The sequence below is a fragment of the Aphanomyces invadans genome, assembly GCF_000520115.1.
Source record: "Aphanomyces invadans strain NJM9701 unplaced genomic scaffold supercont1.14, whole genome shotgun sequence".
Taxonomy (NCBI): Eukaryota; Oomycota; class Saprolegniomycetes; order Saprolegniales; family Verrucalvaceae; genus Aphanomyces; species Aphanomyces invadans.
The window spans coordinates 1150318-1170636 of record NW_008580159.1 but is presented as its reverse complement, the minus strand read 5'-3'; the positions used below and the strand labels follow the sequence as shown (position 1 = coordinate 1170636).

The window sequence follows — 20319 nt, the reverse complement described above, 5'->3', positions numbered from 1 at the left end:
ACGTGCATTTTATGTTAAATCCCACAGTTTATCCATCATTTTGTGAAAGGAATTGTGTTTCAGAGTCTGCTGGCGGTATATGCATATTCAGCAAGCATAGACCAATCAGATGCACCTAAAATCATGAAAATCGACCAATTCTTTCCTATCAAACCTCTGCTGGGGTCGTGGATGCCCTCGCGGACTGTGAAGCATTTCAATATTGTATTTATGTGTTCGCCTGGTTCCGGATAACCACCTCATGGTATTTTTGGCATGCAATGGACATGTCGTCGCAGCACGAACCCTTGCTGGGAATTCTCGGTGGCGTCGGTCCGGCCGCTGGACTTGTCCTGCATCAGGCCATCTTGCGACACACGCAAAATCTCGGCACAGACCAAGGCCATCTCGACGTCGTGCATGTGTCCCGGTCCTCAGATATGGCGGCCCGACCAGCGTACCTCGCTCAGCATACATCAAACACGATCACAATCGAGAACCCAGCGCTCGGAATGGCGCGGAGTCTGAAGATGCTTGTCCACGCCGCCCTCACTCGGCAGGCCAAGCTCATCGTTGGTGTGCCATGCAATACTTTCCACGCACCGCCGATTTGGGATACGTTTGTGTCGGCGGTGGCTGCCGAGGACCCAACGTCGTCTGTCACGCTATTGCACATGCTCCATGAAACTGTACGCATGGTGGCTGAAATCGCACCCTCCGCCCGCGTCATCGGCGTCATGTCCACGACCGGATCGCGGCACTCGCGCATTTACCACAACCTGTTAGAACCACACGGGTACACCGTCGTCGAAGTCCCTATGGCGCAGCAAGACGCGCTAAACGACACAATATTCAACACGGAATGGGGCATCAAGGCCACATCGCCCAGCATCCACCCTCGAGCCGTGTCCAATTTCGAATCCTTTGCGACGCAGCTCAGCGAGATGGGGGCGCACGTCGCGATATTGGGGTGTACCGAGATTCCGATGGCTCTGCCGGGGTCGGACGTCAACGGGATGTTGCTGGTGGACCCGATGGTCGCGCTAGCTCGCGCCATGATTCGCGAGGCAGACCCATCCAAACTCGTGCCTCTCGACATGCGGCTGGATCTGGCGCGTTGTCCGGTAGGGAAGCCCAAGCGAACGCTGAGTGTTCGCAGCGAAGATGGCCACACCGACCTCATGGACGACGATTACGACTCGGACAATGACCGAGAAGCTCCTGTTGATGTGGATACGTTCCGATTTTGCTTTTACTGAGAGCATCCTTGTATCTACTGCTTTGTAGCGTCCTTCGCTTAACGGTATACTGAAGTACATTACAGTCGTGCTGTGCCCTTCGAACCACTGCGAGCTGTGGCATCATGCACGATCGCCGGCCTTCGTCGCAAGGCTATGCATTCTTCTGCGTATGCCTGGCGGTCCATCGGGACGAGAGCTGGACATTCGCTTGACAAATTGCGATGGGCAAACGAGAGGGGAAAGATACCCTCATACACACTGCAATCACCACCCCGGACAAAGCTATGTGTGGAAACTACAGCGCAACGATGACCGCACGAAGCTGACTGGCTTTGATTATGGCGTCGACCATGCGCAGCGTGTGCTTCCATCGCGATCATGTCCCTGCGAACTCTCCATGGAGCGGTATACGGTGCATGCGCACGATTTGGAGTGAGGTCGTGCCAGTAGATGTTCAACACTGGTTTGATTTTGGTGCGTGCGAAAAATATCTCGCCATGGAGCACGCGGTCGTCCAAGGGGCACGCGTGAACCAGTTCGGCACGCCGCCACGGAACCCACCGCAGCTCAGCACGAGTGGGCTAAGTAAACTCCTACACGCCCATGTACGAATTGTACGCGTTATAGGAGGGAAGACAGGAACGCCTCGGCTTCGCGACTTGCAGCGTGTGTCGATCGGATCTCGGGCGATCCAATGCCGTCGACAGGTGGTGCAGCGGATGAATCGCTCGTGTTGGGTGGAGTACGAAGAGCCTGTTGCAACTTTGCCAAACGCGCTTGCTTGCGCTGGGCCTTGTCGGCCATGGTGAGCTTGGCAAGCTTTGCTTCTTCGTGGACTTGATGGAGAAATCCTTTCTCCTGCTGCTTGAGGGTTCGTTCCCACTGCGATACGACAAAGCTGCTGGTGCTGCCGCCTTGTGCCTCCTCAACGACGGGATCGGCTTTCCCAGCTGCAAACGGCACGGTGATGGTCCGCCCGAATTCATCCTTGGTTTCAATGGTCAATGGGGCACTTGCAGACGGTGGAGGAGGATGGTGGGTTCCATCGACAAATTCGTGGTCTTTGTGAATCGCCCCACACGCAGCGAGTTTCTTCTCTGCGAAGTTCACGAGGGGCGCAGCAGAGTCGTCCATGGTCGACGATGGGTGGATGGCTTTGCGACCGGAGGCCAGGTCGTCGTACAACTTCGCTTTCTCAATAAGGATTTGACGTGACCGTTTCTTCTTTGCACGTTCATCTTCTCCCAGCAACTCATCTTCATCGTCCTTTTGCTTTCGCTTGTTAATGCCTCGGTTCGATTTGGTCGACTCGGACGATTTGGTCGCCCTTGCTCCGCGCTTCGCTCGAAGCGTCGCATGGGACGTTTCGCCTGCACCTTTTTGGCGCTGTTCCTGCTCCTTCTTGTAGATTACGGCTTGGAGATCGACCAACGAGTTCGAATCCACCTTGATCGACTTGGCCTTGGACGGCACAAGCGCGCTCTCTGTGAGGAATCCGAGCGACATGGCGAAACGAATGCAAAAAATTGGCGGCGTTTCCTAACAATATAATACAGAAAATACAAATTTATATACAAAATCTGAGATAAAATCGACAGAACAAAAAAATAGTTTCAAGACTGAATGCAATTCACAACGAGTTTGGAAATCCTCAGCACGTTGAACACGACCGCGACGGTCGGGGTGACGGCACGGCGCTGCTGTAGGGGCTGGAAGTGCCTGATGAGATGCTGGAGCAGAGTTGGGTATAATTCGCCTAGGCCGTCGGCATTTAAGGCGGCGTGGTCGTCTGAACTCGCCGCAAGATGATTGTCCATGCCAGCGCTTCGTCGTTCGGTTCGAGCTGTCTCAGTTCGGTTGGTCACCGCACTGATGCTGGCCCGACTTGTCGACGACGACAGCACCTGCGGGCGGCATCTCCACGACGTCGGGCAGTGCGATCGCGCAGCAGGTATACATAGGAATATCGCTGTCGCTGTCTACTTCGACATGGCAGACTTGACCATGGAATACTCTCGCCGATTTGCGTCAGAAGGTTTGATGTGCCGAAGAGGACCGACATCAGCGTGCGAATCTTTGCCGCGATACAATAGTTGTCACATCGTACGGCTATCTGTGCCGACGAACGGCGACTGTAACAACACGACGAGCGAACTCGCTAGATAGCTTTGTTCAACGACAAGATGAAGCAAATGGATCTTTAAGCCAGAGGGACGTCGAGATAGTCGGCTGCGTGGTCGTACAGGTGCTGGAATTCAGCATCAAACAGCGATTGCGGTCGCGCGAGGGAAAGCTGTGCGATGTCTTCGTCTCCTACCGCCGAATCTTCGGGCCGCGCTATTTGAACCAGCAGATTCATCGCAGGGCGGGCTTGACACAACTCAAGTTTTTGGTACTTCGAGGGAGGCTGCGCAAGATGAGCTGAAATGGACTGACCCCGACGGAGGAATCTCCGTGGAACCACAACGCCGCGACGAAGGTAGCGACCAGTCTTGAGGAACAGCGTACAGGTCTTCGCAAGACCACTGAAAAATAGTGCGATAGAGTGTACTTGGTTCGACGGAACAGGCGCTGGGGACGGATCCGCGAGTGTTGTTGCAGAAGCAAGAGCAACATGGGGAAGTATTTGAAGGCTTGCGCATCGATAGACAAGAAGAGACTGCCTCCACCGAGACACCGCTTTCATTCGACGACATGTCGAGGTGACCTTCGCCGTGGCATGCGGCGACTGCTGCTTTTGTCTAGAAGTTCAACACTCGTTTCCTGGATAAGGTCGACTGCCTTGGTGCATCCACCTGCCGAAATTCCTTGTTTCGTTGGACACGGAGATGTCGTCGATGCACGCGCATGTAAGGGGTATCGGCAGCACGGACCTGTCCTCGAGATGGCGGCGGCGCAGTGGCCGAGTGCCTCGAGCATCGTCGTTACCCGTGTGGTTGCGACATGGCGCCATGTGATTCAATATTTTGGCCAATGAAATCACGCAAACACACATATTTCAGCCAATTGAATCGCTTTATTCAATTGCTCCATTTCGTCGCCAATCTATCGCAGGCGCCGACCAGGGCCTTGGAACGGAGCGACAGGTGGCTTCACCTCTGGTTTCGACTCCTGCGGAGGGATGGGGGGTGCTGCGGCAGCCATGGATGGAGTGGAGGACGTCACGCCAGTGACGGAGACGCCCGTGCCGTGGAAAGCTTCGTACTTGCGAAGTCGAGCTGCACGCAGGGCTTCTGCATCAGTGTTGGACCCTGGCTTGAGTCGCAAGCCACCGAGTCCTCCCAAGCCCGTTCCGACGGGTTTTGTAACCTTGATATCTTGGCTTTTCACCGTGGGGACCCCTGCCTTCACGTTGAGGCTCCATTCAAAACAAGGTGAAGAGTACCTCCATACGGCAAATCCGGAATGGGTGCGGCGACTGCCGGCGCCGCGGGAGCCACTGGTGGCACGTAGTCAACCGGCGCGTCGAAATCGAGCTCACAATCCGTCTCGATAATGCACACGGCGTCGGCGGGACGCAGCTCACGGACGTCAAAGAGGTAGTTACGGTTGTTGTACGTGATGGAAATGGTGTCGCCAACTGTCATGCATGAAAACTTGCGCAGCGTGGCTTCCAACCTAATGGAACAGGGCGGCCGTGAGGTACGATAGCTCATGAAACCGAATCGAATGGGACTGACACCGCTCGGGGGTTTGTAATGTCGTGGAAATCGGTGGACTGCGGGCGAATTTTGGCAAAGCTGGCCTTGGGCAACGTCACATTTTGGATGTTGATGATGCCACCTTCGTTCAAAAACATGTTTTGCATCATCTAGCCACAGCGTTTGAGTAAGGGCGACGACAACTAGGTAGGACAAGGCGATACCCAATACGGCATGTAGCAGCTACCTTCCGGAGCACTAAACTCCAACACACCGCAGTGGGAGCTGCGGTTGACTGCTTCGTTCGTGATTTTGAAGAGCATGGGGTACTCCACGTGCATTTGTGCTACGTGATTAGTTGAGGTATGGTGGCATGGAACGGTATCCACTTTAACGACGGACCTAACGTTTCGAGGGCCGACGGCGGCAACAAAACTGCACGGACATGTCAGCTCCGCAGCATGAATAGACACAATGAACGTACTCTTGTCCCCGTCCTCCAAGTGGGCCTTGTCGCAGAAAGATACGGGATATACGCGATAGTGCTCGTCGAATCTACGCCATGTCTTGGGCTCATGCACATCGTAACATCACTGTACCGCTGGGGATACGAGTGGCCACCAAACCCAAAGTTGATTCCAAACGGGTTGTCTTGTCTGTTTCTACCTCCTCCAAAGAACTGCATCACCCCGGTCAGGTTAACGTGAGGCGCATTCATCTGCAGGAACGCACCATTGTTGTGGCACCGACACACGCGGCAAGATTCGCTGAATTCCCAATTGGGATGCATCATCCGGATACAAAAATTCTCTATTCTCGAAAAATGTCGTTTTCCGAATGGAGGAGGCTCAAAATGACACTATTTTGTATCATTTACACTTTTTGGAAAATGTAATGCAATTCCTCTCTCACGTTGACGTGAAGCTTCCTGAGCATGGTCAACCGGGTCAAGCTGGCATTTCTTCCAGAGACCTTCCGTGTTGATGTACAAGGGGCGAGCAAATTTGCCTGGTTTTGTTGTCCATGTGAGCTGTGCGTTTTAAACATGAATGGGGTGTCCTTCAACAAGGACACCCCATTCATATTTAAAACGTTTTGTATGGTTTTGTCAAACAAGGATTCGCTGAAACTACAAAAATCGACATCAAAATATCAATTCATTTTCGCAATAAATACTGACACTGTTTCCAAAACCCGAAAAGTGGCACAGCTCGCTAATCCAAAGAAAAGCTCGCGGCGCCGCCGACACTGTTCCGTTGGGGATACTGGCGAACATGCATCTGCAGCTGTTCTTGGCGCCTCGATTCATTACATATGTCGACAAAGCAGACGTCGCACACACGCACGGGCTCGTCCTCGTCCTCGCTGCCGACGCCCACGAGGCGCGCTCGTCGGTTCGAGTGCTCTACACCGCAGGTTCCAGTGAGATCACCATCAACTACTCATGCACCGTACCATGACAGAACGACTGACTACACATGCGGCAGTGGTGCCGCCTCGTAAAGAACCCAAACTCCACCTTGCATTCAAAGCACTTGTCGTCGCGAGCCCACGTCGTTACGTCCTTGACATGGTACGTGAGTCGACGAGGGGTGTTGGGCCGGTAGCCAAAGGACCGACGGAGGTCTGCGAGCTGTCCTTCCGTCATCGATCCAATCGACGATCGTGACGACGACACAGTGCTTGCAGTCATGGCCATTGTGGCGCCGTGGCTGTTGGTCGCGCGGGGTTTATGCATGACGGACATGCGAAGCAAATCCACTTGGCGCTGCAGCTCCTCCACCTTTTGCTCGTACTCCAAGTTGTCCACCTCCGACATGCATTCGTCATTGTCGTAGTCGTGGATCGCAGGCAACGCCATGGAATGGAGCTGGCGACTGCTGCCGCCGATGTGGTCATCAAAGTGGGGGCGCCACTCCGACGACCTCCGAGGCGTAAACTCGACAGTGTCAATGGATTCGCCGCGGGTCATCTTGGTTGCGTTGGGGTGGAGCAGCATGGACGCAGCGCCTGTAGCGACGGCGAACCCGCTGTCATTCGTGAATTGCCCATACATGTCGGCTTCGAGGTGCTTGAGTTTCTCTTGAGCCATGTGCAACTTTCTCAGCAACGCGCGCAATTGCTCCTGCGCGCAGTCGAGTGTGGCGGGGCACGGAATATCCAGCGCTTCGACCATCGCGAACGCGTCATCCGACAACGCTGGCTTGTCGGCGTCATACCCGCACAAGTGCTCGTTGTAGTCCATGAGGAGGTTGGAATACTTGATTTGCGTCACAAGCAGTTGCTGGGACAGCGAGATGATTTGCTGATGGGCAAACTCGAGCTCGGTAAAGGCAGGGGCCGGCGGTGCTGGCGGCGGTGGACTGAACTGGTCGGGATGATAGAATGCCGGCGGCGGCGCCATCGACGGGTGTCCATAGCCATAGCTGTGTTCGGCAGGGTGGTCAAATACCGCATACTCTTGAGTGGGTGCATGGGATGCTGGCGGCATTGGATCGACACGGTTCAGATGGATCTGCACTTGGGCCGCCGTTTGCTTTCGCAATATGTCAAGTTCTTGCTTGAGGAGTTCGTTTTGAAGGGTCAATGCCGCCAGCACTGCGTCGCCTGTACCTCTTTGCTCCTGACCGTCGTCATCATCGTCGTCGTGGCCATGGCGGGATCGACCATTGGCTTTGGTGGCAGAGACGAGAGGCGCCGCCGCCGCCGACTTTTTGGTTGGTGTGGTTTTTGCTCGAGGGGTGGTGGTTTGCCGCGGTTTGGGAATCTCCAGCGGTGGTCGCATCACCACTCGCATTTGTACCTTTGCTTGGAAGCGCGTCGTCCACAATACATGACGCCCAAACTTTTGCAATGTCTCCATGGCTCGAACGAAGCGGTGGTACTTGGACATGGCCACGCGCGATCGCACCCACGTTTGCAATTTCAGCACGGACGCACGGACGCGGGCCCTGTACGCCAAACACTGTCGCATCCATGTTTGGAGGACAGCCGCCGCTCGCCGCCGCGCCGCCGCAACTTTCCGACCCAAGAAGCCCCGAACGTTGCGCTGGAGCAACGTCGCATGCCTCGCCATGATTTGGCGACGGAACCGACGCAGGTCGTTGTATACGTCTTTTCGAAAAAAGATCTTGGAGTTGCCAAGCTGGAACCCCACCGACCCGCAGGCTTCATGGAATGCCTGGCGATCGATTCTCGCGGTTTGACCCCTCGCGACCGTCGTGGCAATGTCGACAATGCCAGGGGCGTCGTTGGCATAGAATTGCAGCATGATGGCCGCGACGATTTGTTCGCATACGCCCTGGAGGTCTTTCTTGGCGCTGGTCCGGGGTTTGAAAAACCCAAACGCGTCCACAAAACTGCCATGGTCAACACGCACAGCATATCCTGCTCGGGCAATGCGGACCGCTTCCAAGACCCCGCCAGACCGGAGTTGCTGCACAACGCGCGCCTTGTTGAGCTCTCGGGGCGTGTGCACGTCGTTGGGTTTGACACATCGAATGTACCGCGCTTGTGTGCTGCCAATCACTTGAATGAGATCGTCCAACTGAGACTTGAATTGGGCCGACACACTGGTCGACCGAATGCTGCTGGGTTGTCGCAATACGACAGGGGGTTTGCGACTTTTGGACGCACCACCTCGCTTTCCAGACGCCGTCGCAGTCCCTGTGAGCTGCAGCAAGCTCTGCACAATCTCGTTCGAGGACGAACGGCACAGCTCGAGCGCTTCCCCTGGGAGCGCGTCCTGGTTCTTTTCCAAGTACGTGTCGTTCTCGTACACGACGCGACCAGCGAAATGGCCCACAACAAACTGAAACTCAACGCGTTGGGAACTGGTCGAGAAGAACGGGCGGGATGGTTTTCGAGGCGTTGGTTGGGACAGCGACGGCATCTTCCCTTTGCCTTGTTCGGGACAGGACTGCCGCCGAGACGTCGGGACCTTTGCGTCGTCCACGGTTGTGCTGTCGTCCAAGTACTGGCTGTACAGCTTGGTGATCCAGCCTTCGTTCGTCCCCTTAGGTAGCATCCCTTCTTCGTCGAGCAAGCACCACATGCCCATCGGTCGATCTTCCAGGAGCTGCAAGCACGGCGCGTTGTCCGGGTACTCGATGTACTTCCACTCGATGCCTTCGGCCTCGTACATGCGCTGCTCCTTGGCGAACACGAGGTCGTTGAACTGGGATTGAAGCCGTTCGTTTGCGTAGTTGATGCAGAGCTGCTCAAACCCGTTAGAGACCAAATTTTCAAACCCAAAAATGTCGAGGATCCCGATCGTGTTGACGCTGGCGGCATCGTGCCGGATCACACTGCTCAGCCGCGACACGATCCACTTGAACAACCCGCCAAACAAACTCTGCGTCAGCGATTGCTTGGCCTCGTTGGCCTGCTCAGGCGACAGCTTGACCATGATCTTGTCCTTGGTTGTTGTCACGTGGCGCGTCACAAGCGCTTGTGTGAGCTCCATGGGCGAAACACCCAGCAATGTCGCTGCTGTGTCCAAATGATGGCGAGATTCGGCGTCGATCGTCGCATGCTCCATGTTGGACGCCTCGCACGTCGTCCCGTCCAGCCCGACATTGCCCAGATGAAGCAGCGCTGCCACGATGCCGAAAATGCTCCGCTGCTCGTCTTGGAGGATCCCCATGTCTGTGAACGCCTTCGAAGTTTCTTGGAATTGGGCGGCATCGTCCACGCCGTCTCGCCGCGTGAAACATCCGCTTTCGTTGAGCAAGGCAAAGTCCTCGGCGTCCGACAGCGACAGCGCAGCCGCCAACTCGTCGTCGGCACCAGCACACAGTTCGTAGAAGATGTGAAAGTTGCGCTCGTTGTCGGACTGGTGGCTTACGCGGATTTTCTCCAGTAAGTACACGCTGAGCTTGGCGCCAACAATCTTGTGGTGGTCGCCGAATTGAAGCTCGATAAACTTGCCAAAGCGACTCGAGTTGTCATTGCGCACAGTCCGGGCGTTCCCAAACGCTTCCAAGATCGGGTTCGTTTGCAAGATCTGGGTTTGTATTTGTGCAGTGGGGGCTGCAGCCTTGCCTCGACTACCCCCCCGCTTCGTCATGCTAGCCTTACAGGGCGATGTAGTCAACGACACATCCATGGCCCCGACGTCCGTGAGGTACTGCATGAGAAACTTGGTATTTTCCGTCTTCCCCGCCCCAGACTCTCCACTCACGAGGATGCTCTGGTTCTTCTTGTCGTCGCACAAGCTCTTGTAAGCGTTCGCTGCGATGGCAAACACATGCGGCGGAAGACTCGCGTCTTGATCGGACGACGTGGCATACGTTTGTACGTATTTGTGGGAGTAAATGTTGAGGCGCTGGAACGGGTTGAACGACAGCAGAATCTCGCCAATATATGTGTAGATGAAGTCGTGAGCATATCGGTCGCACACGGCATACAAGAGTTCGGGTTCGTGCAAGTACTGGAGCGAGATCAGGTCCGGCACGGTCGTAAAGTCTTCTTGATCGTTTCGAAGGTGTATTATCTGCTCGAGCTTTCCATTCACGACACCGTCTAGAGGGCACCACATGAAAAACCACGTCGCGATCAAGTCGCGACACACACGTACTGGACGGTCGCGTGATGACCGAGCCGTCGTCCAAGCGTGCACGCACGAAATCTCCATCAAGGCACTCTTCTATCACGGCCGAGAGCCATATCGCGTCACGGTCTTCGATCCACACCCGCGCGCCGACCTCCATTGGCGTCGGTGATACAGATGTGGGAAATCTTCAACCAACGTCGCCGTCGCACCTTTTTATTTCTGTGTTTAGATTTCACTTGAGTGTTGTATGGATCGGCCAGATTTGCGAAATATTATCGCGTTTCACACGATTTTTCGAAACTTTTGCTTCCGTCGGCCCAAAATTCCGAAAATCTCGTCGGCTGTACGACCTCGTCGGACAAAATCCATTGTACTTGTACATACGTACAACAAGATATCGGACGTACAATGCCGGACATCTCGGTACGTCCAAAATCTCGGGGGCAATTCGAAGATCGTAGCTCTGTCGCTGTCATTTTCGTCGACGTCGACCCACGCACGACGACACCTCTCTACCGCAGTGCGCCGACACCCCGCGCCGTCGGCACCGCGCGGACGCGTGAAGGTACACGTCATGCAAGCCCCCTTCCAGCGACACGTGCGATGCACGGGGCTGTTCTTGGTATCTCGGTTCGAAATTTCGCGTACTGTATGATGAAATCAGCTCGCCGCAGGATTTTGTGTCGTCGTGCCCATACTCTGGGCCGAGAAGAGTGGGTGGGACCAGGACATTCTTGGTGGAGAATGCAGCGAGCAACCCAAATAGAGCCGCGAGTAGATGCCAGCCGTAACCAGCACCGACTTCGAGGCGGCGCCTTCCATGGCGCGTACCTTGAAACGGCCAACATTGATCGGTTATTGACGGGTCATTACATGTATTGTTGCTGGCGCGTGCAGCGATCGAGGCGGAGATGCGCCGTTCGGCATGACATGCAAAGGAGGTTTGCTGAGTTGGCTGGCGCGCGCCGTCTCGTGTAAGCAATACCGCACGCGGTACGACATGCAGTCGATCTCGCCGGGGCACAGCATTCCAAGCAACACGTTGAACCGGAACGGGTGGACGTCATACAAATCACGCAAGTGTTATGACTGTCTGCTTCATTCTAAGCAGAGTCTTTCAGCACGACGTGCGCTGCATTGCGACCGCATGCTCCCATCACCCCGCCACCGGGATGCGTGCCAGCGGAGCACAAGTACAGCCCGCGGATCGGCGTACGGTAATCGGTGTACCCTCCAAGTGGCCGCAGCCAAAAGAGCTGGTCGAGACCCATCGCTCCGTGGAAAATATTGCCTCGGGGCAGCGAGAAGACGCGCTCCAAGTCCGGCGGCTACCCATCATGCACATGATGTCCATGCTGTCAAGCACGCGTACCGTCAAGATGTCGGTGCCTACGATCGACGCTTTGAAGCCTGGTGCGTATTGCTCGATCACGGAAAAGCACTGGTCCGCAAACGCGGCCTTCTTCGCATCTGTCCACGGCCCATCCTACCAGACACACACAGCTCCATGCGACCCGACCACATGCCTTTGCTTACTTTGGGCAAATACGGAGTGTACTGCACAAAAAGGAGCGCGATGTGGTGGCCTCTCGGCGCGATCGAGTCGTCCATGGAGGTTGGGATGTTCATCTCGATCACTGGCCGACGCGATGCGACGCCTTGCTGGACATCCAAGAACGCGTCTTCGATCTAGTGACGGTGGAAGTGCCTGGGATGTCGGTGATGGTTGGCCCACCTGGCGCATCGAGTCCTCGAAGTGGGTCGTCCCGCGGTGGTGCGGCATCGGGGCCGACCCCACGTTGGGCAAACACGTAAAGTTGGGAAGTGCGTCGAGCGCGACGTTAATCTGTACATGCCCGCGTTACCAGCATGACGGGGGAGGTCGCGAGGGCACCCACTTTGGTCGATGCTGACTCGGTGTCCCACGCGCGCTCAAAATGCGCCACCACCGACGCTGGCAGATGCTGCTTGCCCACCAGGTCCAAATACGTCAGCGATGGACTCGCGTTCGATAGGATGTGGGTCGCGTCCATCACAGTTCCATCGGCCAACGTTACGCCCGTCGCCCGCCCTTCTTTGACATTGATGGAAGCCACCGGGGCATTCGTAAGCATGCGAACGTTGGCAGCTTTCGCAGCGCTTGCTAGCGCCTATGCCATGTCGAACGAGAGCGCATGCGTAGCTGGTTCAGAAACCTCAAACATGGCGAACATACCGCGGAGACTCCGCCCATGCCGCCGCGAACGTGCCCCCACATGCCCTTGACGCCGTCGAGCTCGCCCATGATATGATGAAACAGCACGTAGGCTGACCCTGGCGTCGACGGGGCGACCTACCGACCGGTCGTGACGACATTTCATAACAGGCCATGCCTTGGCCCCAATGATCGCGTCCGTGGCAAGCGTCGCCTTGAGGACGTCCGACTCGAACCAGCGATTCAAAATCTTGTCGGCAGGTGCCGTCATGAACTCGACAAACGTGCCGAGGTCTCGCCCGAGCTTGACTCCTTGGATGCCAAGGCGACCGAACGCTTGCAGCGCATCCAGTCGTGCGCTACCGACGGGTGAATCACTTCCCAGGCGCTTGGCATGGCTGGCTAGCTGCCTCACCGAAAGGATGATTCGCTGCTCAAGGCGACTTTGATATCTGGCGGAATCTACAACAACATCGTGGTGTAGCATCCATAGCTCTTCTCGTCCACGTACTGAGTCGATCAGAGGGACGAAAAACGCGACCAGGCGCTGCAACGACACTTAGCGATGCCATCGACACCACGACGCAAACCTCGAGCATGGCATGATACTTGGGATACGCCTCGGCGTCGGCACGAGAGAATTGTGCTGTGCGCCATCCGTGAGGCGGTGGGGCCACCAGGACGTGGGCGGGCGTACCAATTTGTCGCTGGTTCTCTTGCATGTCGGCCCCCAGCACCAAGCTTTGACCATTCAAGAGTGGGGTGAACGACGACGGGTCTCTCGGATACACTAGTCCAGGGGAGGCCAGTCATCCGTGGGAAGGAAACCAGCGTGCGCATCAACATACCGACAAGTCCATGCTTGTGCAAGTCCAAGTCGCGGATGATCTGCGGTCGAAACAAGCTGAACACGTACGACGCCCGAGAAAACCGAAAGTTCGGCACGATCTCTTCCGTCACGGCCGCCCCGCCCAGTACATGCCGCTTCTCCAAAACACACACCGCCTTGCCAGCCTACACTGGACATGGTGAGTGTCGCTCGTTACGTGGTGGAGGACCTTGGCAAGGTATGTGGCCGCCACGAGGCCATTGTGGCCCCCTCCCACGACGATTGCGTCCCTACAAGGACACCATGAATCCCCACCCTTCCATGAGATCTTGCTGCTAGGCATGGGCGGCGCACCACTTTCGCGCTAGCGCTCGCGCCGATCCTTGCATGGTTGTCCTGGTCTTGTTCTCGGCGGCACAGTGCTTCTTGGCAAGTTCAAGTTGGCACCTAGGTTTGTATGGGACTCAAAGCAGCCTATCAGACGGCGACTTTGGTCAAACGAACCAGGCGCAGGAGGCAGGTCGACGATGAGGCGCAGGCTGTTGGTGGGACCGGGAGGCTTCACATACATGGCCCGTTCCACGTCCTTACGATGCGTGCTACACATGCCGCCGCCCCTGTCACATTCAAGTCCCAACTACGTCGATTCTTGTTTCTGACGACAGTGGATTCGCCACACGATCGCTCACATCAACGGGAACTGCTCGAACCGCCGAAAGAGCTCGTCATCGAGGACACAGATAATCCGTGGTGCGAGTGCATGTGCACAGGTCATCCTCGTGGCACGAGGGACATGGGATCGATCCTCTGCGGCGAATTCCACGTTCATCACTGGGTACATCGTGACACACTTGTGGAGTAGAATGCCACAAAATCACGACGGAGCTGCATGGACGAAACCCGACCGCGTTCGTGGAATCGACTACGATAGCAAAGAAGCGTTGTTCCAAAGCTCGTGTGGTGCAGTCGACTGGACAACGAAACGAATTGCTCATGCTTCGTCCACGCCGAGCGACGTCGGCGCGGCTGGAGTCCCGTTGGTTTCGAGGCGGCATTACGACGCGTCGTTTAGGACCACGAACGCGTTTCATGGCGGCTATCGAAAAAGGTCCGCCAGAAGCCCGCTCGGAATCGAGCCTTTCACAGACCCCAGATAAAATCCACCTTGGACAACGCGAGTCGCGCTGAAATGCGCGGTAGTCCGTTGAGACAGCAGAATGCAGCACATGAGCACGGCGGGGATGGACTCGGTGCTGCTCGTGGCTCCACTTCGCGGTTGAATGGTGGTGCGTACACACACGCCAAGTACTCCCATCCCGAGACCACGAAGTCGGACGTCCTCGCAGTTTTCGCCTCCTCTCTTGCCAGCCCTGTCAGTTGCCGACGGGTACGTCATCGGCGCCTCCTTGCGACGCCATCGCGGTCCACCTGTCGGTGTAATGGAGTCACGTGGCCCAGAGCGCCAACGGTTCAGGCTGCCGGACGGGGGCATCATGAGTCGTTTTTCATTCATCAGCGGGTTCCGCCGGCATGTCGAGGCTGAAGTCAGATCCATGCACCAGGAATATATCGACATATTGGAACTACACACAAACTAGCTCTACAGCAGGACGGAACTCGTGATTCCAGCCGCTTCCTCAGCTTGTCGCTTCCGCTTTTGGAGACTTTCGTATAGCCGGCGCACTGACATGTCCTGCGGCGTCGGCCCTTTGTCGTCTCCATGCGTTTGCAGTGCGTAGTCATCGAACGCGAGTTCAAAAGCAGTCTCGAGCTCTTCGTCCGAGAGTGCCATCAGGTCGTCCTGGGACGTCACAATGCCTTGTTCGATCGCGACTTCGACCAGCATGTTCATGGCCTTCCGCGCACGGTACAGGTCCTGCCGATTGTCCACGTCGCTCTCTTTCAAATACCGGAACGGACCGATCCCGGCGGCCGAGTCGCCGCGAAACCACAGTTGCCACATCACGCTGCAGTTGGTCGCCGGCAGCCGGTACCCTTCCGGCGTCAGGTGCAGCGATCCGTCACTCCACGTAAACGTGAGTTCGTGCTGGTTGGTTCGGCGGCCTTTTTGCAGCGCATCGTAGACGGTCATGTACGAGCAGGACGACCACTTTTCTGCGTCGAGCGGCTTGGACAGCAGCGTCGGATGCTGCGACATGATTTCAAAGCACTGGTGGTACACGGCGCGGAGGTCAGCCACGTCGGCGAGTGCGTCCTCCGTCGGTGCGATTCCTTTTGAGATGGCCAAATCGATCAAGACCTTCATCACACGGCGCGCGACGTACATCGATCGCTTCGAGTTGGGATCGGTCAAGTCGGCTCCGAGCAAGTGCCGGAATGGACACAGCTGGCTTACTGAGTCACCACGGAACCATAGCTCCCACATCGCCAAGCACGTCGATTGCGGAAACTTCCAATCTTCTGGCACCGGATGCTGGTTGCCCGTGGTCCATTCGAACTGGGCAAACGAACCTCGTGGCAGCACACGTCGGGCGATTGAAGCAGCAGCGGCAGACGATTTCGGCCGCGGAACCACGGAACTCTCGACGTTGACAGCTTCGGGCGACGATACGACACAAGGCGTCGCGGTCTTCCGTCCAGCTCCTCGACCATGGCTTGACCGACCTTTCGTGGTTGGCACGCCACGGGAAGTCAACTTTGTGGACGCATTTCGCATGTTCGTTGAGTTGTTCGCGGTTGTAGGTAGCTGGTTGTTGGCTGCGTGGATTTCGGTTGTGGTGGATCGACAGGTTGGACATGGTACCTGCTGCAGGTGTACGTGTTGTTGTTGTTGTTGCTGCTGCTGCTGCTGCAGCTGTTGTTGGATCTGTTGGAGCTGTTGTAATTGCTGTTGATGGTACTGGAGGTGTTGTTGTTGCAACTGCTGCTGTTGTGCCCCGAGCGCCGTCAGCTGGGCTTCGATGTTCAGGAGTCGCTGATGGACGTTGTCCATGCCAACGTTCGTGTCGCGCCGGAGAGCATCGACCTTATCCCCCAGCGTGACATCGATCGTGCGGGGCAGGTTCTCAATCAGGTTCTGAATCCAGACCAAGTGGTCCTGCAGGTGGGCCACGTCGTACGTCGGGTGGCCGCCGCCGATGTGGTTGGACGCCATCTTGACCTGTGTTTCTCTTGACTGACGCGATATTGATATCCGGATAGCTTCCGCCTGCATATCCGGATTTCCGCACCACGGGGTCAAGGTCGCTCCGTGCCATTGACCGCGGCCCTGACGAGCGCACGAACGGCAGCAATGGCTTGTGTGCGTGTGCAGAGTCCGCGGCAGCGCGCGCCTTGAGCCGAATGCAGCCACGTGCGCTGGGTTGAACGGGTGGACTGCTGTGAACAATGATTAGGGATTCAACGACTCTCGTGTGTGTGTGCGAAAGCCGCGAATCGACAAACATGACCTTGTCAAGGCGGCATGCCCCTCGACAATGCACGGCTTCCTGCAACCACCCGAGACAGCCACACGCACTGGACGATTCGGTCGGTGAGTTTCAAATTTGCCGCCAGAGATTTTGATTGGCTGGCTAAGAAACTCCTACCATCGGATTGGCCAGTTTGAATTTCGCGTGGCAGCATGCCTTGGAGGCATCAACAGCGCTCCACTGGAAAAAAAATGCCAAAGGACGGACTTTTGGCTACCATGATGGCACAAGGCAGAGATTACCCTGTCCAGCCCATACAGCTTTGATGTCGGAAACGTCGAGTGACGTACCACCACAAGTTGGCTAGATGTGGTTTCGACGGCGACACATCAGAGATATTCCGAGGGAAGCCCACCAGCACGTAGTTGGGCCAGAAGATCACGCCAGTCCGATATTTCTTCCCAGGAACCGCGGCGTCCGTGCATTGGAAACGACACAGACCTTGGCCATTAACCTCCAGAGACAGGGATTCTGTGACGGCAGTGCCAATCCATGCACTGGAGATGTGCGCCTCGGGACTTGCTGCTATCTGGGAAACTAGGGTGGTGACATTGAACACGTGCTTGCCTCGTATACAGTCGACTTACAGGTTGGTTATGTAGTACATGGCTGCGACACATGCGTGCCTGATTTAGGCACGAGTGACGGGACCTTGCCAGAAATGACCGCTGGAGGGGTCATCACCAAGTGGAATTTCCCCGAATCGATCTGTTTTGAACATAGAAACGCTGGAAAAAAAGCCATCCTGAAATGCATGCAGAAAACATCATTTTTCTCAAATTTCGTGAGTTAGTCCAACTTGATTGGCTATATAATCAGGGGAATTTCTGTCACAGTTTTTATTGGATCTACACTGCCATTGGTCAATATTTCGGCCTTGGTATTGACGTATACAGGTGGAAGAAATTTGTAAAACATATCATGTTATAGAGGTGGTCGGCATTTTTGGGGGCTTACTATCGGTATTTTTCAGGGTTCACGGTAGTGCTGGCCAGATTGGTACACCAACGTCGTGATCACTCTCGTCATGAAGTAATTGCTGGGCTAGTGGTCGCGATGGGGCGGCCGGCTCTCGCCCCGTCGTCCCTCACCAAGTCGGCCCAGCAAAAACGAGAGTCCATATTGAAAGGCCTCCATGGACAAACCCGATGACTCGTTCGCTTGTGGATTCTCGCAATGTAGAGGCCAAGGGCCTGTAGACGCAACAGTGCACGACGTCCACACCCACCGTGCGGCACGTTGGCCCCACCGCCAAAAGAAAGTAACGCAAACAACGAAATCTTATCCTGTACCTACTGAATCTCGGCAACACCAATTACTGTATGTCAAACCTGAATTCGGACGGCGACGCCACGGGAAATGGCTGTCAAAAGGACCTGGCACGCCGCGCCGCTGCGACGAATTGTTACTCGTCAATAGATAGGTCTATCGAAGCAAAGGAAGCCACTACCTGCGACAGACTGCACGTTGTCACTTCGTGTTGGTCACTTGTGCCCGCTAGAGGCCGCACGACTCAACGCAAGCGACACTTTCGTCCCATGTAGATGGTGCTGTGCTGTCTGTGGCCGCCAGCTGGCGCACCCATTCCGTGGAGGATTGTCCAACAGCTGCTGACATGGTGTCGAGGGTCAGTGAAATTACCTTAAATTGACCATGCCGTCATGAAAAACGATCGATTGGACAACGTAGTCGATGTACTTGAAGTATATCATACACAGAAACCAATCAAATTGAAGAGACTCGGGAAATTGACAATTTTTGGTCCTATTTTCGAGAATTCTTGCATGCGTAGAAACCACGTCGACCGAGACGACAAGCGGTGCGCTCAAGCGCCCGACAGCGTCGGCGGGAGGCAAAGATGACGCTGGTCGAGGAGATGAAAGGATAAATTACGTCGGAAAGAAGCCACAGGTGCTGGAGCTACTGCAGGCACCACATCACGCTGGACATGGGTAGATCCGACAGGAATCCGTCGATCACGCCAATCTCGACATCGTCCCAGCACTGCACAAACTTCATCGCTTCGACTTCGATCATGTTCAAACATGCAGTCGGATCGTCAACCTGCGTGGTATCCTTCCAGGAAGACGACGGCACGGGAACCGCAGTTGCGCGGACGTGTTCTGCTTTGATGCGACCGCCGACGGGGTCCTTGTGTGCTTGCTCAACTCGCGGACTTCGGGTCATTCCGCCAGGAATGGTCATCGTCTTGGCATTGATGTCGCTGTGCTTACAGCAGTAGCCACGGCTGCGGGCGTTGCCAAGGCAGCCTGGCGAGAGGCACTCGCGTCGGCCTCCATGGGCTACGCACAATCGCCGCGCGTACGCTTGGTTCATGCAAAGAGGCACGCTGCAGTGATGTCTGTACCGGTGGAGCTTGCACTTGCCGTGGAAGAGGACAGGTCTCGAGCATCCGTTGAAGCAGCACGTCGATGTCGTTGCCATGGCGGTGGTCTTTGTCAAATTTCCAAATGCCCAACTCTGGACGAGACCGATGAGGCTGTATGTCGCACAGGACTCAGAGTTTCGATCGATCCGTGGAGCCGTGGTGAGCTCTTCGCCGTACCGTCCCACCCCCACTCTAGTCAGTTCCCCGCGTGGCCTCGCTGCGGTAGAGCATACCACTGTGTCGACGACTTCCAGGCAGTCGCAACTGCTGGTTTCGACGGGAGCGCCGCCTCAACGCGGTTCGCATGCCAAACGCAAGCGAGGTTTGCAGTGCTTCCCACGCAGTGTCCGACGACGACTGGTGTTGGATGGCCATCCCTTTCCCACAACGTTTGAGCCGCTACCTTCCCCTGTTGCGCCACCTGAATTCAAGCGATATCACAAACCACGAGCACAAGCAAACGGCATCAAGCGAATCGCTCACGTCCCACCCTTGTCTCACGTGTCCACTCGCGCGCTTCAAATCCCAGACCAGGACTGGGAGTCCTTCAAAAAAGTTGGCTCCACATGCCGGTCACCAACTCGTGTGCCACATGGCTGTCGCATTGCCCCGGCTAATCCGAAAATTTGGCCCATTTCAACATATTTTGGATGAGGTGTTTCGATTGGCTAAAAGAATTCAAAGAGGTTTTACGATGTACTAGTAGTAATTTCGCAAGGAATAAGTAGCGGTAGCCAATCGAATCCATGCAACTAATTTTGTGAAAAATGCACCATGTAGATTGGGTTCAACTGGCGGATGGAAGGCTTGATCGAACGGCACGCGGCGTTTGTGGGCCAGCCTCGTTCAATTACGACCAGACCGGTCGAGATAAAGATGAATGCTGTCACGGTTAAATGGCTTCAGCGCGTCCGTGGCTCCGAAATCCCGTTTCATGGTACTCTCGATTGAGATGCTGAGAACATTTGGCAACGATGTGAGTGGGTGTCCGCCGTGACGACGGTCCGCGGTGGCTGAGTCGCTTGCGCAAGAACGTATGCTTGGTGCGGTTGCTTGGGCCA

The 20319-nt window shown here is 55.8% G+C and overlaps 8 protein-coding genes across 8 annotated transcripts; 2 read left to right on the top strand and 6 right to left on the bottom strand.

Moving 5' to 3' along the window:
- The first annotated feature begins 246 nt into the window (after positions 1–246).
- H310_07710 (hypothetical protein) lies at positions 247–1320 on the top strand. Its single transcript, XM_008873146.1, has one exon. It carries the CDS (start codon positions 261–263, stop codon positions 1236–1238), a length of 978 nt encoding a protein of 325 aa, XP_008871368.1. The 5' UTR covers positions 247–260; the 3' UTR covers positions 1239–1320.
- Positions 1321–1652: 332 nt separating this feature from the next.
- On the bottom strand, positions 1653–2760 carry H310_07709 (hypothetical protein). The gene has a single exon (XM_008873145.1). The coding sequence runs from the start codon at positions 2724–2726 to the stop codon at positions 1842–1844; it is 885 nt and encodes a 294-aa protein (XP_008871367.1). The 5' UTR covers positions 2727–2760; the 3' UTR covers positions 1653–1841.
- Positions 2761–3296: 536 nt separating this feature from the next.
- H310_07708 (hypothetical protein) lies at positions 3297–4021 on the bottom strand. Its single transcript, XM_008873144.1, has one exon. It carries the CDS (start codon positions 3904–3906, stop codon positions 3421–3423), a length of 486 nt encoding a protein of 161 aa, XP_008871366.1. The 5' UTR covers positions 3907–4021; the 3' UTR covers positions 3297–3420.
- A 199-nt stretch (positions 4022–4220) lies between these two features.
- Positions 4221–5630, bottom strand: H310_07707 (hypothetical protein). Its single transcript, XM_008873143.1, has 8 exons — positions 5594–5630; positions 5461–5540; positions 5346–5416; positions 5264–5296; positions 5086–5207; positions 4901–5031; positions 4606–4838; positions 4221–4561 (listed from the first exon to the last, which is right to left on the bottom strand). The coding sequence occupies exons 1-8, from the start codon at positions 5594–5596 to the stop codon at positions 4266–4268; spliced, it is 969 nt and encodes a 322-aa protein (XP_008871365.1). The 5' UTR covers positions 5597–5630; the 3' UTR covers positions 4221–4265.
- A 369-nt stretch (positions 5631–5999) lies between these two features.
- Positions 6000–10622, bottom strand: H310_07706 (hypothetical protein). Its single transcript, XM_008873142.1, has 3 exons — positions 10440–10622; positions 6317–10384; positions 6000–6266 (listed from the first exon to the last, which is right to left on the bottom strand). Exons 1-3 carry the CDS (start codon positions 10570–10572, stop codon positions 6076–6078), a joined length of 4392 nt encoding a protein of 1463 aa, XP_008871364.1. The 5' UTR covers positions 10573–10622; the 3' UTR covers positions 6000–6075.
- An 896-nt stretch (positions 10623–11518) lies between these two features.
- H310_07705 (hypothetical protein) lies at positions 11519–13827 on the bottom strand (the record flags this gene model as incomplete). The annotated part of the gene is made up of 14 exons (XM_008873141.1): positions 11519–11743; positions 11788–11901; positions 11952–12104; positions 12151–12261; positions 12314–12565; positions 12631–12747; positions 12788–12968; positions 13025–13061; positions 13117–13156; positions 13200–13255; positions 13307–13399; positions 13458–13623; positions 13668–13728; positions 13793–13827. 14 exons carry the CDS (start codon positions 13825–13827, stop codon positions 11519–11521), a joined length of 1641 nt encoding a protein of 546 aa, XP_008871363.1.
- Positions 13828–14997: 1170 nt separating this feature from the next.
- Positions 14998–15984, top strand: H310_07704 (hypothetical protein). Its single transcript, XM_008873140.1, has one exon. It carries the CDS (start codon positions 15159–15161, stop codon positions 15675–15677), a length of 519 nt encoding a protein of 172 aa, XP_008871362.1. The 5' UTR covers positions 14998–15158; the 3' UTR covers positions 15678–15984.
- A 2718-nt stretch (positions 15985–18702) lies between these two features.
- Positions 18703–19439, bottom strand: H310_07703 (hypothetical protein). Its single transcript, XM_008873139.1, has one exon. The coding sequence runs from the start codon at positions 19312–19314 to the stop codon at positions 18790–18792; it is 525 nt and encodes a 174-aa protein (XP_008871361.1). The 5' UTR covers positions 19315–19439; the 3' UTR covers positions 18703–18789.
- Positions 19440–20319: the final 880 nt, after the last annotated feature.

What these genes read in the sequence shown, in the direction of transcription:
- H310_07710 (XM_008873146.1), top strand. Translation starts at nt 261, where the DNA reads ATGGACATGTCGTCGCAGCACGAACCCTTGCTGGGAATTCTCGGTGGC.
- H310_07709 (XM_008873145.1), bottom strand. Translation starts at nt 2,726, where the DNA reads ATGTCGCTCGGATTCCTCACAGAGAGCGCGCTTGTGCCGTCCAAGGCC.
- H310_07708 (XM_008873144.1), bottom strand. Translation starts at nt 3,906, where the DNA reads ATGAAAGCGGTGTCTCGGTGGAGGCAGTCTCTTCTTGTCTATCGATGC.
- H310_07707 (XM_008873143.1), bottom strand. An exon ending in GCTGCTACATGCCGTATTGG is followed by an intron (nt 5,032 to 5,085) that starts GTATCGCCTTGT and finishes CGCTGTGGCTAG; the next exon opens with ATGATGCAAAACATGTTTTT. An exon ending in TCCGGATTTGCCGTATGGAG is followed by an intron (nt 4,562 to 4,605) that starts GTACTCTTCACC and finishes ACGTGAAGGCAG; the next exon opens with GGGTCCCCACGGTGAAAAGC.
- H310_07706 (XM_008873142.1), bottom strand. Translation starts at nt 10,572, where the DNA reads ATGGAGGTCGGCGCGCGGGTGTGGATCGAAGACCGTGACGCGATATGG. An exon ending in GGTCATCACGCGACCGTCCA is followed by an intron (nt 10,385 to 10,439) that starts GTACGTGTGTGT and finishes GGTGCCCTCTAG; the next exon opens with ACGGTGTCGTGAATGGAAAG. An exon ending in TAGTCAGTCGTTCTGTCATG is followed by an intron (nt 6,267 to 6,316) that starts GTACGGTGCATG and finishes CCTGCGGTGTAG; the next exon opens with AGCACTCGAACCGACGAGCG.
- H310_07704 (XM_008873140.1), top strand. Translation starts at nt 15,159, where the DNA reads ATGCGTTTGCAGTGCGTAGTCATCGAACGCGAGTTCAAAAGCAGTCTC.
- H310_07703 (XM_008873139.1), bottom strand. Translation starts at nt 19,314, where the DNA reads ATGGCAACGACATCGACGTGCTGCTTCAACGGATGCTCGAGACCTGTC.